At 38.4% G+C, this 20,543-nt stretch overlaps 1 protein-coding gene across 5 annotated transcripts in view; it reads right to left on the minus strand.

The window, feature by feature from the left end:
• Positions 1-7,166: 7,166 nt before the first annotated feature.
• cacnb4a (calcium channel, voltage-dependent, beta 4a subunit) overlaps positions 7,167-20,543 on the minus strand; it is a 315,102-nt gene continuing 301,725 nt past the window's right edge. For 4 of the 5 annotated variants that reach the window (XM_048535245.2, XM_048535244.2, XM_048535246.2 and 1 more), the window contains one exon: positions 7,167-19,774. In XM_048535245.2, the coding sequence (XP_048391202.1) occupies positions 19,517-19,774 (258 nt within the window). In that variant the 3' untranslated portion in view covers positions 7,167-19,516. The remainder of the gene's footprint in view (positions 19,775-20,543) is intronic. The other variant, XM_048535247.2, reaches the window with a different exon arrangement.

The following is a 20,543-nucleotide window of genomic DNA, read 5'->3' on the forward strand; positions in this document are numbered from 1 at the left end:
TTTATTAAATGAACATGCTTTTTTGATTTAACCTAATGAAATGTGAACTGCAAGCAGCTTGATGGGTTACAGGAAAGTTGGTCTCAAGGTGTTGAATAAGTATTTGACTTATTTAATTGACTTATTGTCACAATCACATTGTCAATGTGAAAAGTGTTGTGTGGTATCACCATTCTCTGGTGCCATCTTAAAACACAGAAAAATAAACCAAAAACATAGAACGTAAAGGCAGAAAAATGCAGAAATAAAGAAAAAGTGTTCAAGTTTACTGTCCTTCTTGTTAATAGCTCCATCACGGGTCTAGTGGCTAGGCATGCGTACCTTTCACTGTGCTGCCACAGCTGGAATGAAAATTACCAATCTTTGGTGCCATCTCACCTCCCTCATCACCATGAGTCCTTGATGGACCTCACCAATGCAGACGCCAGCGATGCAAGTTTTTTCAAGTTGCTATGCTCTCTGTCCTTTGTATGCCTCCTTTGCATTTTAATTTTGAATCCTCTTCAAACCCCAACTCCAGCCCTAACATTTCTACCTTCTCTTAAGATGCTAGTCTGTAATGTCAGCAATCAAAGGGACCATCACAGAGAACAGTGAACCTCACCAGTTTTCTCATTTATGATCAAACTCAGCAACTGTTACAGGTTCTAACAGCTAACACGGATATGTTTCATGTGGTAAATCAACTTTATGCTTATTGCAGAGAAAGTAGGAACTGCAGATGCTGGAGAATCCGAGATAACAAGGTGTAGAACTGGATGAACACAGCAGGCCAAGCAACATCAGAGGACCAGGAAGGCTGGCGTTTCAGGCCTAGACCCTATACTTATTGCATTCTTGATTCAAATGGTTTCTCTTCCTTTCAGACCAGTTGGATTGACAGTAGGATGTTACTCAACAAAAGTGGTTAGACTAGTCATCAAGCCAGCAGGAATGCTAGTATACCTGAAATGCCTTTTTTAAAATACACTGCAGATTTTCACACTTCCTCATTTTACTGGGTTTCCTTTTATAACAGGCTTACAAGGTAGAACATTTCATGATGTGAGTCATAATAAGAGCCTGGTTTGTATAGTGTACACGCAGCGATAATATGGTGACATAGTTCCAGTTTAAGACAGGGATGAGGAGTGTGTTTTTGTCTCAGAGGATCATTATAGCGTGGAATTCTCTTCCCTTTAAGATGTTTTTTATTATTATTTACACATGGGACATTGGGGGTTGTTGGCTGGTCAGCATTTACTGCTTGCCCCTAGTTACCCTTGAGAAAATAGTGATAAGCTGCCTTCTTGAACCATGATATGGAGGTGCCAGTATTGGAGTGGGGTGGACAAGGTCAGAATCCACACAGCGCCAGGTTATAGTCCAACAGGTTTATTTGAAGCGCTGCTTCGTACTGAAACAATAACTTAAACTTTATTGCATGTAGCAACCACAATAAGACCCGTCAAGTAAGCAAGTTAAGTCTCACAAGTCAATTTGGCTATTACCCGATTCATGGTGAAATGTAGCTATGATTCCATCAACAGTGTCTGGCTATGGAAGTGTCTGGGGTTTGATCCTTATACGGTATGGTTCTTTGACATTCTGGCAAAGGAGGAGTTCTGGTATTGGATTCTTACACGGATTTTCATCCTTCAGGTTTATGATGTGATATTATTGATGATTCTTTAAATGCTTTCATCCAAATTATAGCAAGTCTGCTGGATGTGAGTTTGCTCGCTGAGCTGGAAGGTTTGTTTTCAGACGTTTTGTCACCATACTAGGTAACATCATCAGTGAGCCTCCGACGAAGCGCTGGTGTTATGTCCCGCTTTCTATTTATCTGGTTAGGTTTCCTTGGGTTGGTGATGTCATTTCCTGCATTGGTGATAGCAAGTCTGCAGCGTGCCTTCTTATCAAGAGTAGCTTCTTTGTTCCTTATTACATTTGGCATTGACTGTCTGTTTGAAGACACAACTTTCCTGCAAATAACTCCTTAAATTCTCCTGCAGGGCAATCAGTTGTCCTGGTATCATAAAGCAGCCAGCTATCAGGCAGATCTCAAAACAGTTTTGTTTGTGTTGCTTGGACTTCCAGGCATGGCTAATTGCTTTCAATCCCTGTATAAGTCTGTCCCTGACCCGTAACAGCTTATTGCAGACAGAGGTATTGCTGTTTCTTTCCATGTGTAACAGTTTATCTTTTGTTCATCCATTCAATCCATGAACAGTTATTAAAGTTCTGAAGTCTACTATATCCATGCTGCAAGGCTATTTTCACCAGCTGGAGTGGAACATTGTCTCTGGATAAGGGATTAATCAATTGGAACCTGACAGGAAGAACTGTCTTCATACAGAGTGCTGTGAATATTTATAATTCTCCACCCCAGGGGGTTGTACATGTTCAGTGCATTCAAGACTGAGATTAATAGGTGGCAAAGAAGATTTGAGGGGCAGAACTTTACCTGTGATCTTATTGAATGAATGAGTAGGTGTGCGTGCTTCAAGGCCTGCATTGCTTATTCTTGCTGTTATTCCTTAAGCTTTGATGTAGCATTCTTTTTGTGCATGAGTGAAATAAAAAAAAGGCATAACTGTAATAAGCAGGCCAAAAATAGCCCAGTTGCACTTTCATACCTGCAGGATAGAGACATACCAGTTGGATGAGTTGAATGCCATCTCACTTTACTGCTTACATATATACTCTGGATCTAAAAAGCTTTATTCCAGTTTTAGTGGATTGTAATTCTTTGTTCCGACAGCAGCAGTTTTAATAAAAACACACTATCATTTTCTCAGGGGAATAAACGCTGGCTTTACTGATGATGCTTAGATGCCTAAGATGATTAAATTTAACAATACCTTTTCAGATATGGCATGTCTGTAAAACCCAGCATAAAAAAAAAGTTGGATCAAAATATTCTTTGTGATGTAAGTTTGGAATTTATATTTATATTAGTATCAACTTTAGGGTTTGGAATTCAAACCAGTGGCATATAAGCGTTGATTAATTTTGAGGAGGGTATCCACTAAAACGTCGGACAATTCTTTCTAGAACAGTGACCAAACTCAATATGTGTCAGACAGCAGGTGATTGCAAACTCCTGAAGTGTTATTAGAAGGTTGATGAAACTGTAGTGCTTCTGAGAGGGGTGTAAAAATTGAAAGCATTGATTTTAGCTGAGGAAATCCAGAGATTGAAAGCTTTTAGAGTAGTTTTGGAGGAGACATGATTGGAGTCAGAAGACAATATAGCATTTCTCCCAGAAATAAATTAAGAATTTAAGAACTATGGTCAGGAATAGGCATTTCAGCCTCTGAAGCCTGCTCCACCATTTAATACAGTCATGGATAATCTTATCTCAGCCTCAAACCCACTTTTCTTCAATACCAATTTTAAAATGTTTATCTCCTCCCAAATTTACTCAGTGTTCCAACATTCACTACATTCTGGGGCAGTGAATTCCACAGATTCATGACCCTTTGAAAGGAGTAATTTCTCCTCATCTGTTTTAAATTCACCCCTTATCCTAAAACTATGACGTCTTGTTCTAGATTTGCCCACAAGTCAACATCCTTTCTATGTTTACTTTGTCAAACCCCTTTAGTATTTTATATAATTTGATTAGATCACCTCTCATTCTTCTAAACTCTAGATAGTGTAGGCCAGGCAGTAATGATTAGTTCAAGGAAAACACAGTTACCCTAATGTAAAAGTTCAATTTGTGAAACTGCTAGACCAGGAGTGTTTAGTTAGAAATTTGTAAATTATTAAAAGACTAAGAAGTCTAAGTTTTAATTTTGAGAGTATTCATGTCGGAAGACTTCACAGCCCACAGGCCAGAATTCAGCAATTGAGTAAGAATTAAAGATTTGATTTAGAATGGTAATTTCTCTTTTGAATCACTGTAAAATAATGATGTTTGACAACAGATGAATCTTTATTTTGCTGTGTGTTTTAAGATTTTTCAAATGACCCTATGTTTAGATATAGCAGGAACTGCAGATGCTGGAGAATCTGATAACAAGAAATTTCTGAAGAAGGGACGAGGCCCAAAATGTCAGCCTTCCTGCTCCTCTGATGCTGCTGGCCTGCTGTGTTCATCCAGCTCTACACTCTATGTTTAAATAGCTTCATTTACTTCTAAAATAATAGAAACACAGAAATTAGGCCATTCAGCCCTTTGAGCCTGCTGTCCCATTCAACATGATCCTGGTTGATCCTCAATCTCAATGCCATGTTCCTGCTTTCTTTTGATATACCTTGATGCCTCAATATCTAAATCTTAGAATCATAGAATCCCTACAGTGTGCAAGCAGGTCATTTGGCCCACTGTATCCACACCAACCCATCTGAAGAGCATCCCATCAGACCCACCCATCCCTCACCTTATCCTGGTACACCTGCATTTCTAATGGCTAATCCACCTAGCCTGCACATCCCTGTGCAATTTAGCATGCCCAAACCACCAAACCTGCACATATTTGGACTTTAAACATTTATCAATCTCTTTCTTGTATATGCTAAGTGACCTAACTTCCACAGCCTTCTGTGGTAGTAAAATCCGCGGGTTGACCATTCTCTTAGTGAAGGAATGTTACCTCATTTCAGTCCTATATGGCCTACTCTGTATTCTGAGACTGAAGCCTGGTCCTAGGTTCCTTGGGGGAATCATCGTTTTCTTTTTCATTGCTGAGGAAATTCTGCAGCCTCATGTGCCCAATGTTTAGTGGTGATCATCATGTTAAATAAAGATAAATGATCTATCAATCTAGATTGCATTCTGGAATTTGACCTGTACAGCTGGGATCATAACATTTTCCAGTTTAAATTCCATTGTGATTCTCTTCTTTGTTAATGCAGTATGGAACATACTAGGGATTGAGTGGTGGTCCACAGCCCCAAGAATTAATATTTCAGCTCTATTATAAAGGAACATGAAGGAAATTGAATACAAAACCACCAGCTTGAAGAAATGATTTTTTTATTATTATTACTTTAGAAAAATTCTAATCTATATTGAAAATGCAGCTGATTTTAACATCTAATTTCCAGAAACCATATTTTTCAGAAAGTTATAATTCCATGCACGCCATTTACATTTCATTTACCAATTCTCTGTACACAAAAAATAGCGAAGCAATCAATCTCTGAAATTTCCAAAACAAAATGCCACTGAAAAGCTGAGGGAATTGTCAGCATAACATGCAACACAGTGCACATTTGCATAGGAAATGGAAGTCACCCAACATGCTCTTCAGAATACTGAAAAATACTATAAACTGTGTGCTGTAAGGAACAATGCTATAGACCTTACACAGAAGGAAACCTTTCATAGAACCCTGCACAGGGTAACTCTGTTGTATAGTATGTTAAATATATTTATTATTAATAATTTCCATACCAATTAAAGCAGCAACTATTTATGTACAAGCTTTTTTTTTCCATTTTTTTGTAAACTCGTATTAGAAATGTGCAAAAAAGGTCTCATACTTTTTTCAACATGCTATTAAGTCCTCAGGGTGTCCAGTAGCCCTGGTGAATAAGGTTTTGAAGGAAGGAATGTTGCTAAACTTGTCCTCTCAGTGTTGAGTAAAGTCCTTCTTATAATAGGTTGGCAGGAATAGCCTTACTTGATAACACTTTCAAAAAAATTTGACAGGCAAGGCATTTGACAAAACATCTGTAACAGTAATACATAGGAACTGCATGTAGCCCATCTTCCAATCCAAGTCTTAGCAAATTCAATTCCATGTATTGTATCTGAAAACATCACTCAAAACTACTGTTTGAAATGCAAATTAAATTTAAAAAGTAACAACGTGTATTCATTTTTGTCATTTTACAACAATAATTTCATATGACTTACTTTGACCCTTATCACACTGAGGTATTCTAAATATAGTACAGCATTAGATCCTTTTTAAATTAGCTAATGAAAGTACTAAAGGTAAGTAAAGTGCTACTGTATAATTGAACTGTAAAGATTTATTTCTAATACAAAAAATATCTATTATATAGCACTTTTTTAAAGTTTGTAATCGCAAATTCTAAAAGGTGAGATTTTTATTTAAAATATTATATTTTCTTCTGATCGGCTTTAGTTATTCCAAACTTTCAACACAATTTATAAGACAGCTACAAATGGGGAGACGCAGTTTTTTGCAGATTTATCTTATACCTTGAAAACTAGAAATGGAAGACGAGCTACTGACACGTTTAAACTTTACTAATTATACAGTATTTATTTCATTTTCTAAGGTCAAAATATGATAACTGTGTTAATACATTTGCTTTGCTTTTTCAAAGGGAGGATTTGCATTTAACACAATTAAAATGGCAGTATATCTTTCCCATTGATCCATTTATCAGCAAGGATTCTGAATCAACAAGTCTATGATTGTTACACAGGAATAATTTAGTAGCACAGCAAATACATGGTGGATTACTGCAATAACTATTACAGAATTAATTGGATTGCATTAATCGAAAAATCAACCAATTCAAAACGTAATTTGTTGTTTGTAAATTTCTGGGCAGATAACTTCGATTGGAGGAGTGTATGACATGATTACAATCAATTTAAAGGTGATTCACCTCCGGCTAAGTGGTAGAGATAACCTCACCTCTTTTTCTTGAAACAAATTCCACCTGAATTTAATCAGGCATGCCTTGGGGGAAATGGCTGAGCTTGGCTTGGATGCCCAATCACATCCAGTTTAATTTTGGATCAATGGAGCCAAAAGAGAAATGAAGGTAAAATGAGCATGTGATCCAATCACATCCACTTCCTGATGGGAGCCTTTGATTAAAATCAGAAAATTTTTGGTTAAGATCAGAATATTTGAAATATAAAAAACATCCAACTTAAGGAGCACTGCAAGCTTCATAAAAGTTGTTAATAGGTATATCATACTGTTTCAGTTTAGGCACATAGCTTCAACCTGTACCCAAACTAATAGATACGAAGTGGTATACATTTCAAAGTAGAAATACTGTAATGATTGATAGCACAAGACTTTCAAATACCAACCAATCTTTACAAGAAACTGTTCATTCTGTATCAGGTGTTGGAAGTACATAATTTAATAGCCCCTTTGTCTCGCACAGTTAGGAGTTGATGCCATTCCACCACTCATTCTTGTTATTGATCTTCCCCCGCACCCCCCCCCCCCCCCCTCCGGAACAGTCCTGTTGGCCACCATTGTCAAAAATCATATTTCTGATGCATGTGGGCAAACTGATAGCTTGGTTGGTTTATATCAACTGAGTCTAGAAGCCTATCCATTTCCAGGATAAAATTTGAATGTAAGAGGAAAGTGACATTGGTGTACTTTGCTCTCAGAGGCAGAAAGACCAAACTACCTCTTAAAATGGTATTCCATGTCTATGGAGGTACTTGTGTTACCATATTTATACTACAGGATGCCCCCGAAGGCACAGCTCTGTAAGATGAAAAGGAACCAAGACTCCGTGTGAATACTCAGCAAGAATTTATGATTAACAGGACAAGGTTCATCACTCACAAATTTTAGAAGCTCTTAACTACAACAGCTACCAGCTGATGATGCACCAGCAGAAGTTGGCTAAACCTAGCACCAGATATCGTGTAGAAAGGAAACTGGGTAAATATCAGTTATGGCATTTTTCCACGTCCCTGAAACAGATCTTTGAGCCTCATTTCAACAATTTGTATGAGCTTCTGGCATCTGTCATGCAACTGTACCTGGAAAGTTTGGTCAGCTCAATTTGACAGCGTTGTCTTCAACCAGCAATAAACCCTTTATTAAAATATGCAAAGGGTCAAACAGATGTTTTCAGTGGTCACCAGAGATGCCTATGAAATCACTCCAAACAACACAGGGTGGGACACTTTTCAGGCATCTTTTGGCTGCAGGACATAGCCCCATGAAATTAGTATTTTTGCCGCATGCTATCCTACCAGAAAACAGCTGCAAATTGGACCAGTTTCTACCTCAGTGTACATAAGGACTAAATATTAGATTTTTTTGTCATTAGAATACTGGCAGATTGTTTTAATTTGATTGATAAGCATGTACACAGATATCATGCAGTCACAACTTTTAATGATTACTATTTAACTTGTTCAATGTTAAAAATAAAACTAAAGGTTGATGTTGCTGTAACCCGTCTAGTACAGAAATCCAGCTAGTCACCAATCTAAGACTGATAGTACTGTTCAGTAACAGTTCACAAATATACAAGGAATATTGTGATATGTTTCTTCATATGCTATGACATGCTAGATCATGCAGCAGTTCTTTTTAAATAGAAGTGTCGCAATTAACAAGCCATTGTTAAAATAGTCACTTGCAAAAAATACAACATGTCAAGTATGTTCACGTCAAAGAAAAGGCTCTATTAAGGTGCAAAGTATATTTCCAAGGGTAGATAAGCTGCAATCAATTGGCATGAGTAAAGGAAGACTTATAGAGGTATATTTTCCTCCATTCACTATTTTTAGTGCAGACATTTTCACTAAAATTAGGAGACAGAGAGAAAAGTAACCTTTGTTAACAAGGCTTCAAAGCTGGCATTTTCCTTGCACAAATTTGTTTCATTCCAGATTATAATCCATAATTTTAAATCCTTCTCTCCATTGACTTGGTTTAGATTTAACAGGGACATATAGGCATCAGATTGTTGTAAAGTTTCAGACAGAAATCCCAGAAATACAGGTTTCTCCAAATGCTATGGCCCTCCACAGCGTGTATCTTTTGAACGTGCAGTATAAATGTAATTTGTATTCCTTAGTTGTTTAGTCGATTGCGAAATAATATAATTAAGGTGTTCAAAGAACTAAGGAGATAGGATAGGCACAGAAACTAATTCCTCGGTTGGATGAACATGGTTCAAGAGATGGTAGTTCCTTGGATTCTAGCCTCCATTTTAATCACTCCACCACCAATAATAGTGCCTTCATCTGCCTGGGTTCAATTCCTTCCCTGAATCGCTCTGCCTCTCTACCTTGCTTTCCTCCATGAAGACATTCCTTCAAAGCTCCCCATTTAACCAGGCACTTGGTTAGATGACCTGTAGATAGGTGATACATCGATACATCTTCCAAAGCTCTACAGATTCTGGAATAATTCCTGCAGTTTGAACGATCAAAGCTGCCCGCCCACTGGTTATAAAGGTTGGGAGAGAGTTAATGGGGAACCATGGTTGTTATATCAGGAGCAGGAAAGCAACAGAACCTTTCCAAACATCATGGTAAGTGGACATTTGAAGAATAACGATTTGATTTGACATACTCAACATAGATTTGTGAAAGAGAAATCAAGTCTGATGAACCTGTCAGAGTTCTTTTTTTAAGGATGTTATTAATTGAACTGATTTCCAGAAAGCTATTGAAAAGGCAACACAGGAGATTGATTAGTAAAATTAAAACACACAGATTGGAAATAATGTGCCCATTTGGTTTAAGGATTGGCTAACAGATAGAAAACAGAGAGTAGGAATAACTGGTCATTCTCTCATTGGCAAGTAGTGACTACTGCGATACTGCAAGGATCAATATTTGGAACCCAGCTGTTCACAATATATATCAATGACCTGGACCTGGGGACAAAATGTAATATTTCCAAAAACATTGTTTCAAGCGGATTTTGACAGACTTAGTGAGTGGGCAAAAACTTGGCAGATGGAATATAATGCAGAAAAATGTGTGATTCTTGACTTTGGTCAATGCTCAGAGCACTTCTTAAGTGATAAAGGGTTAAAAAGTGTGCATATATTCGTCAATAAAACACTGAAGGGCTGACATGCAGGAGCAGCAAACAACCTGGAACATTAAAGGAATGTTCAGTCCTTTATTGCAATAGGAGTGCAGGTATAGAGAAGTCTTGCTTCAATCATATAGAATCTTGGTTAGACTGCACTTGGAGTACTGTGTGCAGTTTTGGTCCAATATTATTGCCTTAACATGAACGTAACAACGGTTCATCACATTTGTTCCCAGGATGTTAGGACTGTACAATGAAGAGTGATTGGGAAAATTGGGCCTGTGTTCAGTAGTGTTTTGAAGAGTGAGCGGTGAGCTTTTTGAAACTTGCTAAATACTGAAAGAGATCAACTGGGTGAGTGCATGTGATATTTATCCTGATTGGGAAGCCTAGAACTAAAGGGCATAATTTCAAAATAAATGGGAAATCACTTCGAACCAAACTGCAGTGAATTTGTTTTCTTTAGAGGGTTATGAATCTTTATAATTCTTTACCCTGGAGGCTTGTGGAAGCTGGGTCAATGAGTATGTGTAGAAATTGAACGATTTTTAACTACCAATGACAATGAGAACTATGGGGATAGTGTGGGAAAACAGCAATGAAATGGATTATCATTTATGATCATACAGAATTATGGAACAGGGTTGATATTTTGAATGGCCTGCTCCTCTTCCTATGTTTCTAATGTTCCTTACATGTTATATTTTGGTTCACAAATCCCTGGTAAATAATCTCCTAACGGCTTGAATTTTGTAAATGCTAGCTGTTATAATTTAAAAATTACAATGCAGCCAGTTTAGAGTGAAATGGTGAAGCATTTTTCCATAAAAAGGTGTATTGAAACAGATGTAGGATGAGTACATGTTCTTTCAGTCTGCAAAGAACAGGGGCTTGTGCGTTAATATATATAGCTTCCAGTAAACCATGTGTGAAATCATGCACCTACTGTGCCTGTTTCAACTCAACAAAATAAATGACAACCATTCTCTGGTGAATTTTTCAGGGCAGTGCCTCAATCAATTACAGTCACCCTGCCTGGTTTAAAATCTAAACAATGCATACAGTTAACTGTCAATCTTCATATAACTGATGCATTCGCCACGGAAAAAAACTCTACCAATCAGAGTCCATTTGCCAAACAGTCAGCATTCTCCTCTTGAACAATGTTAGATTTGTTCTCCCTTTAGAATGGTAGTTCTTGTGAATTCCTGACGAGTGCAAGACAAAAAATTTCAACAAAATGAGCCTATTTTTAGCAACACTCAAGGTCTCTACAAATGAATTATTGACTAATATTTTGCATTTTAAAACATCTGGAAATATAAAATTATTGTTGTGTCAAAGGCAGACAACTTTGCTGTTGCCTAGATATATTCTCAGTTGTCCATTCTTTGAATGCTTCTCAAAACTCTCGGCAAACATCTCTTTCAAGACCTTCCTAAGAGTCCATTTTTTTGATAATCCTGTTCGCCACTTTTTCTGATACCTGGGTTTCCTTATGTTTCTGGAGCAACTTATGATGATTCTTTGCACTGAAGATACTCTGCAATTGCAAACTGCCACTATTGGTGTTATTAGGTGTCATAATTTAATAGAAATAAGAATCCTAATTCAAATAAGAATTCAAAATCCTACCCTCTTGGCTGTGGGCTATGTCATCAGATATGGTTCAGAGGACTGAGAGTATCCTGTTGTAGCCTCATCTGTAACCTGAGCTCCAACAAGCACAGATTTTCTGCTGGGTCATTGAGATTGATGAATTACTCCAAAAATTCTTTCCTATAGCAACATGTACCTGACTTAACTTATTTGATCAACATCCAATGTAATTTCATATTGGAAAACTTACACTTTGATGCATGATCAGAGGGACCTTGGTGTGCATGTCCACTGGTCCTTAAGGTTAACAGGACAACTGGATAAAGTGGTTAAGAAGCCACATGGTATAACTGAGATAATGGGAACTGCAGATGCTGGAGAATCCGAGATAACAAAGTGTGGAGCTGGATCAACACAGCAGGCCAAGCAGCATCTTAGGAGCACAAAAGCTGATGTTTCAGGCCGAGACCCTTCTAGGCCCGAAACATCAGCTTTTGTGCTCCTAAGATGCTGCTTGGCCTGCTGTGTTCATCCATCTCCGCACTTTTTTATCTTGCATGGTATAACTGCCTTTTTTTAGATGAGGCATAGAGTTTAAGAGTGCCAAGGAAACATAAACACATAAATAGAAAGCGGAACATAGCACCAACGCTTCACTGAAGGCTCACTGATGATGTTACCTAGAATGGTGACGAAACGTCTGAAAACGAACCTTCCAGCTCAGCGAGCAAACTTGCATCCAGAACCTCAACCTGAGCTACAAATCTTCTCGAAACTCGGTGGCAAGGTTATGCTGGAACTGCATAAAACATTAGTTAGGCTATAACTAGATACTGTGTGCAGTTCTAGAATCCACATTATAGAAGGGATGTAACAGTACTGGAGATGATGCAGAGGAGATTAACCAGGATGTGGCCTGAGCTGGTGGGTTTCAATTATGAACAGAGATTGGACAGACTGGTATTGTTTTCCTTGGAGCAGAGGAGCTTGAGAGGGGACATAATTGAGATATATAAAGTTATGGGGAAATAGACAGTGTAGTCAGGATCAGTGACCAGGCGACATAGATTTAAGGCAAGGGGCTGAGAATTTAGAGGAGACATGAGGAAACATTTTTACCCTCAGAGGGTGGTGGGGATCTGAAACTGACTGCCTATAGGTGCGACAGAGGCAGAAACTCTCATAAAATTTAAGTAGTATGTAGACATTGATGTATTATTTACAGTTGCAATGCCAAGGCATACAAGGTTATAGGCCATGCACTGGATTATAATAGTTAAGAGCATGATTTTGACTGGCGCAGATGTTATGGTCCAAAGGACCTCTTTTCTATGCTGTGGATCTCTATTACTCCAAGAACAGTACATTTTTAAAATGGCAAACAAAGAAGATTTAGATGTGAGAAATGATAAAGTTTTGCAAATGCTATCACAATGTATTATGACTGCCAAACTGACACATTAATGCCCATGTTAGCAGACCAATTTAGCATAAGCCTAAATTAAATGCCAATAATGTATTAAAAATACTGCCCGGACCGTAAGGAATATTATACCTTATTCTGATCACTGCTTTTAAAAAAATATAATGGCATTTAGATTACGGAACAATGTAGAAATACTGAAGAAGCTCAAATGGTCTCAATGGAAAAGAAAATATGAGACACATTTGAAATATTGAGGAGCATCAATCTTAATTTTATTGTGTGAACACAGGAATGGAAAGCCTTAGTTCATGACTTTTTGCTAAGGAAAGCACAAGCTAAATGTAATATGGATCAAACTCCTCACGTTTACGAGTTACTAGTTTCTACTAGTAAAGATTTCCATTTAGTTTGAGAAATGATGAGTCAAATGAAGCAGTGGGAAACAAGATACAGAAATGAGTTACGCAGCAGGAAATGCAGGGCTACAGGCTTGGCAACAAGCTGAGGAGGTGAAAATGATCTATAAACATTATAAGCAAGGAAATGCAGATTAAGGTCGCTGAGATGACATGAGAAGCCTATTTTCCTTCCATGTCACTACATTTCTAAATGACTGCCAGCTGATTAAAAAATATTTGCTGAATGCTTCAAATTCTGGATCTTTCCATTTAGCTATTCTTGTTTGCTAAAGCATTGATGGAATTCCAATGCACTAGTTAATAAAATTGCTGATGTTTATTGATCTTTCTGTGCGTACCTTTCAGTACAATATTGTGTTGTATTTTAATCTGAGTCCAATTGACCCTAAACTCAGAATTCATCCTCAATCTGGACTTCATTTTAAGAAATTACTCGATCACAAGTGTAAAGTGTCAAATATATTTTAAGTAGTAGTAGCATTTGATTAATCTGTACTCCAGGTTCGAAACTCTTGTCCTTTTAGTTCTTTGCCAAATGCAAAATCTGAATAAACAGTGCTTCCCCAACCTGGGAAGACACTCTGAACAGTGTAAAATAACCCATTCAGAATTTTTTTTGATAAATAAGAAAATGGGTTCATTGAGATGATTCATTAATTCAACACAGAATTAATACTTGAAAAGCAGAACTCCTTTGAACATCATAGAAACTAGTCAAATAAACCCTTGTTCACCCTAGAATTTTTTCAAGAAGTCATGTGTGGGATGTGGACATTTCTGGGTATTGCCCATCCCTAATTGTACCATAATGCTAAGAACATTTTAGAGAGCAATTAAGAGTAACCCACATTGCTGTAGGTCTGAAGCCACATGTAGGCTGGACCAGGTAAGGGCCACATATTTCTTTCCTTTAAAGCTCACAAGTGAACCAGATGGAATTTTATGACAATTCACAATGGTTGCTCAGTTGCCATTAGGCTAGCTTTTGATTCCAGAATTTCTGAAAAAAACTGAATTCAACTTTCACCAACTGTCCTGACAGAATTTGAACACAGGTCTCTATCTGCTGAAGGCAACGGTAAATCATTGCACTAACGTGCTGTGCATTATCGTGGACCAACACAGATGTCCATGTTTGCCAATTCTCTTTCAGGTCATGGTGCCTGAAGACACAGAGAGAAACAAAGTGTAGACAGTCCACTGGGATTCAGTTACAAATAAAGCAACTCTTGAAATCAAAAGAGAGGAAAAGGAGACATGAAAAAATTAAACTCAAAAGAAAGAGAGGTAAAGGAAAAAGTTGAACGCAAAAGAGAAAGAAAGTGAAAAGTGAAGGGAAAGCAAGAACTTAAATCAGGATTTCAAAGAGCAAGAGAAAGGGAATGAGATTAATTTCTAAGGGAAAGAGAAGGCAGCAACTATAAATTGGATACAGAAAAGCTTCCATTTCTTTTTTGGGGAGTAACAGATAGGTTTGAGAAAGTGTGAGATTAATTTCTCGTTTTGCTTTGGAAAGGAATCTTTAATTTCTCGACGAAGGAGTTGAAATACATTTTTATAGCTGCCACAAGAAACCTGGACAAGCCGATTACAAAATGTTTTGGTAGAAAAAGCAATGGGGAATTTTGTGACTTTTTTTCTGAGGAATAGTCTACAGATTATGGCGCTTTGAATACTGCTGTGCTTGATGCATATCAGTTGTAGGAGCTTATGAACTGAGGAAGAGACAAAAATATAATTCTGTGGCATTTTCTAGACAGAAATAAATGTTGCTTGATTGATGGTTTGATGGACATTGTTGGAGAAGGATTTAGGAAAACTTAGACAGAAGTTGTTCATGGAAGAACTTAGAAGGAATCACAGTCATACAGCATGGAAGCAGCTTATTCGGTCCAACTCGACTGAGCCGACCAGACATCCCAATCTGACATAGTTGCTTGAGGTTGGTTGGCTCACCAAGCTGGTTTGTTTCGTTACCATGCTTAACGTCTGCGGAACAACAAACCAGCTCGGTGAGCCAACTAACCTCAACACCCACAACCCGAGCTGCAGATCTACTCCAAAATCTTACTAACCTAGTTCCATTTGCCAGCATGTGGCCCATATCCCTCTAAACCCTTCCTATTCATGTACCCATCCAAGAACCTTTTAAATGTTGTAATTGTACCAGCCTCCACCACTTCCTCTGGCAGTTCATTTCATACATGCAATATCCTCTATATGAAAAAGTAGTCCCTCAGGTCTCTTTTAAATCTTTCCCCTCTCACCTTAAACCTATGCCCCCTGGTTTTGGACTCCCCTACCGTGGAGAAAACACCTTTATCATGCCATGATTTTATAAACCTCTGTAAGGCACTCCTCAGCCGCCAACACTCCAGGGAAAAAAGCCCCAGCCCATTCAGCCTCTCCCCATAACTAAAGCCGTCTAATCCTGGAAACATCCTTGTAAATCTTTTCTGCACCCTCTCAAGTTTAAAAGCATCCCTCTTATAGAAAGGCAACCAGAATTATATGCAGTATTCTAAAAGGGGCATCACCGATGTCATGTACAGCTGCAACATGGTGTCTGAAATCCTCTGCTCAGTGTTCTGACCAATGAAGGCAAGTGTGCCAAACATCATCTTCAGCACCCTTCTGTCTGCAACTCCACTTTCAAAGCCATTGTCCATTGTTGGAAAAACCGATCTGGTTCACTACTGTCTTTAGGAAAGGAAACTGCCATCCTTACCTGTTCTGCCTGACATGTGACTTCAGATCCACAGCAATGTGGTTGACTCTTAACTGCCCTCTGGGCAACTAGGGGTGAGCAATAAATGCTGGGCTAGCCAGAGATGCCCACACCTCGTGAGTGAATACAAAAAAGAGAGACAGATTTGGCTTAAGGCCTGATGTTCGCAGAAGATATGAACCTTCCTGAGAGTTCACTAGATAGGAATGTATTGACATAGGTTATTGATGAAAATTGCCTGCCAATCCCATTGTGTACAGTGAATTTAAACTATGTTTTATTGAACCGCTCTGTTATTAAAGAAGTGGTGTCAAAATTACCTGTTAATTATATACTACCTCCTGACACTAACAAATGGGAAATGGAAATCTGGATGTCAGCTCCTACGCTAACCAGTGGCACATACTCTTTCTTCAAGCACTTATTTCATCCTGAAAGCTGAGATGCTACTGTCTCCATTTCCCTTACCTCCTCCCGCCCCTCTCCCTGTTCCTCTTATCACTCAGCCCATTCTCCTCCCATTGCCCTGCCATTCCTCCCTCTGTTCCCCTTCCCTTCCTTCTTTTCCCCACACCCCCACAACTACCCTCTTCCACTCACTCTCCCCATTCCCCTCCTAGTTCTTCTAGATTCATAATGATACTCGTTCCATTCCCTCTGCCGTTCTCCTCACCTCTCCTGTCACTCTCCCTATTCCCCTTGTTTCATCTGCTGTATTCTGTTCTGGAAGCCACCCAGCAGCAAGGGACCATGCAGAATGCAGAAGAGATTAATGAAAATGTGACGGAAGCAGCAAGAGAACAAAGGGCAATGGGGACAGTAGGGAAATGCAGCGAAGGGAGTGGTTGAAGACAGGAAGGCAGGAAATAGTGAGAATCTGTCAGTGAACAAGTTTTAAAAGCAAATTAAACTTTTCGGTTTCCAATGGTATACCAATTATCTCTTCTTGAGGCAGCATTGATCTGGGGTTGTGCAGTACTGTGAAACATCCTGTGATTATCTAAGTTAACTTGGAATTTCAAGTATCGGATGCTTGGGGCATGATTGTTCATTTGACTGCTACTATAAGGACTCTAATTCCATGGAGTGTGAAATATGTTGCAAGGCGCATATTCCTTTCTATGTTTGAGAGGGCAACTTGCCGACAAAAGAAGAAAAAAAGTGTTTATTCAATTTTTTTAAAACCATTTGTTACGGCAAATGTTTCAAAATGTGAATATTCATCATGACATTCTTTACAGCCATTATCTGGAAATTTGGATTTCTTTTTAAAAAGAGATTTTAGCAGAATAGCCTCTTTTGTCTTTACTTAAACCTCTCCACATCTTGTAGTTCAGGTTATGCAAAGAATATGAAAAGCTGTTAGTTCTCAGAAGCACTCACCATTATTTCTCCCGTAAGCAAGATCAATTAATGGCAGAAAACCTAAACCATCAACTGATGTGTTAGAATATAATCCCAGTCACTCACCAACCAACGCCCTTCCCTCAGCATCTTCCCACAATTATACTCAATGGACAGAGGTCTCACCCCTAGGGTCCTAACACCACAGCAGTAGTGTCCTTTACCCTGATCCAGGAAGCCTGGGTTCAAGTCCCACATGCTCCAGAGGAATGTTATAGTATCTCTGAACAGGTTAATTATAAAGTACCAGCACTCTCACATCTGACTCAAGAAAACTGTGGTTGAAGTCCCATTCCAGCATCTTGAACACAAAATCTACAATGACTTTCTAGGGCAGTGTAGCATCAGTAATACGTTAAACCAATGTTCATGTTCCCAAGGTGTTATTTCAAAGAAATAACAGGGAAATTCTCCCCCAGTGCCTTGGCTAATATTTTCCCATCAAGCCTGATCACTAAGATAACTGTCACACATTTCTTGGCTGGAGCTTGTAGTGTGCAATTTAGCTGCTGCATTTTATACGATGACCCATGAAGACAAAAGCATACTTAAGTTGGCCACAAAGCTTTTGGGGATGTCCTGAAGTTGCGTATTTCCCTCAGCTGTACCATAAACCAAACACACTGTCAAATAAGAGATAATGGGAACTGCAGATGCTGGAGAATTCCAAGATAATGAAATGTGAGGCTGGATGAACACAGCAGGCCAAGCAGCATCTCAGGAGCACAAACTGTCAAATAAACTTTTTCACGATGTTTTCTCCCTTTCTCCCTTCCCACACCCAATACTCTCGCTGCCTTCTAACCCAGTTCTAGCTGGCCATGCTGTGTAAATCTTGTGTTAGAAGGGAGTTAACTTGTTGTTTGCTTTGCTACCATATACATTCAGATGTAAAGAGGAGATTCCAGATTCCCGAAAAGATAACCGAGAGCAATCACTTTACATAATCAAATAGAGAAGAATAAAGCGAATGACAAACTATGCAATGTTTGCTTGGCAAAGTGTGACAAGGCTCACTATATATACAACTTACTATTAATTAGCCAGGATAACAAAAGCCAAAGCTTCTGCACAATCTGAAGCAATTTAAAGGGAAGGTATTCCCAGAGGTTAATAAACCAGACTAATGCCAATTTTGAATTCTGCAATAAAACCTGTCTGTTGCTCAATTACTGTTCCAAAGTATTTCCAAAAGACCTTTACTAGTGTTAAATTGAATTCTGTTACTTAAAGTATTTTGAAGGTTAATTGTCATGTTATTGTCCAAGCTTGAATTTTCTTCAAAAATTGAGGGATAAATAAATGGACACTACTATACAAGGTGTCCGGGTAAGAGATTGTAACTTTAATAGAATTTGGTGGACAAATGCTTCTGCTAACTAATGGCATTGACTTCTCTAGACATGAAAATTATAGGAATTAATGTTAGCAAGATAATGAACGGCCTGAATTCATTCTTTATAAATAATATCTTTCAAAAACTATATGCACATATCAAATGCATAAAAGTTAAATTTGTTAAGTTTAAATAATATTTTGCCTGTAAATTTGTGATTACTTGCTTGCTGTTTGTCTCATGCAAGTAAATGTGCTGCACACACAATGGAGAGCTATGTAAATTCTGGAATCATACGCTGAAGCAAAATTTGTTGAAACAATGGTTGTGCAGAATTGTACTGCAATACCATTTATTGCAAACAAGAACTTGTGTGGAGTATTATGCATTAAAGGAGCTTTGTCACTGCATTGAGAAGTTTTTGGCAGGTTAAGTGCTAGGAACCTGCCTGGACTCAAGGTCCCACTCACTCTAGGGCTAAGTTGGCACTGCAACAAAGTATCTGCTGTAACGCCATGTTAATATATGGTTATTTTATGTGCTAAAAATATATAGTTGCGAGTGTGATCAGTGGCACAGTGACCATAAGCGCACGGTAACACAGATCAGACTACTTGCACATTCTTTATATTTCCAAATCTAGGAAGGTGTTTGTGAAACACTTCACCAGAGTGCGTTCCACATGAGCAAGCCAGCTGGAAAAGGAAAAGAAAAGAGATTTTCCCAAAATCACACAGAGTTGTTTCAATAATAAACTGGTAAATACTGCCTAGATACTTCCCTGTTTACGAGTTACATGTTGCAAGGCAGGGGTTTACTTTTCATTTAAAAAAAAACTTCTCTATTTCGCATCTTGTAAGTGAATAGCAACAGTTTTCATAGCCTGTGCTGAGAATCGTGGCTGTGGCCTCCTGGTGATCCATGGCTCCTTCTTGATTTGTATGTGTCCTGATAGGGATCAGAATATTCCTCCTCCATGAGTGGGTATTGGCCTCGGCTGTGCTGGGAACCTGAAGACAAACGGTTACGGTTCTTCCGTGCCCTGTCATTGTGACCATTTTCATCAGAGTGCACCAGGCGTGTTCTTTCAGGTAAGTGTTCACCAGAGTGATTGCTCTTGCTCATCCGCTGGCCCTAGTTAATGCAAAAGGTAGAGTTAGATTAATGGGATGGATGTAACTTAGCATGAAAAAGTGTAACAGACCTCCGTATACACCAAATTTAGGACCATGAGTGGGAAGTTATTACAATCTGATACAGTTTGTAAGATTACTTTTGAATGGTCATTTTTACCTTAGGCAAAATAAGTAATTTAGAAGTTTCTGAAGCCCAGAAAATTATGATGCTGATCAAGCTAGTTTGACTGATCCAGAATAGTTGAAGCAGTCGATGTGGCCTGTGATTGAAGGGATGGGCAGTGGTGAAATGTAAACATCAGTCAAACTTCAATGACAATATTTCAGTGAGCAAATAGCCAATCTATGGAATCGATATCCAAAGGTTCAAAGGTAGAAGCAAGTACAAGTTCATTCCAATACAAATTAGAAAGTAGCATGTTTAAATGTAAATGCTTGGAACCTCTGCTATTTTCTCCACCTCATGCTAATTACGGTTTGTTACAGACTAGCAGCTATCCATTGCCATGAGGAGAGAACAATTCCATTATGTCTGTGTAAGACGACTATCAAGGTGATGAACGATGAACTAGATAGACTTTTCCCATCCAGTACTTCCATTTTCATTTAGCAATACTGGCCCAATTGATTCCTTCAGAGTATCTATGAAAAGTTTAGTGTGATCCAAATATAAATTGTGCTCAGATTAAGCTCCCAATGTTTGCTAAACAGCAAACCCTTGCTGGTCACTAACTGTCTACTTTATATTTTGATTGCTACCAAGGCAA

Source organism: Stegostoma tigrinum, chromosome 7 (genome assembly GCF_030684315.1).
Source record: "Stegostoma tigrinum isolate sSteTig4 chromosome 7, sSteTig4.hap1, whole genome shotgun sequence".
NCBI classification, from domain to species: Eukaryota; Metazoa; Chordata; class Chondrichthyes; order Orectolobiformes; family Stegostomatidae; genus Stegostoma; species Stegostoma tigrinum.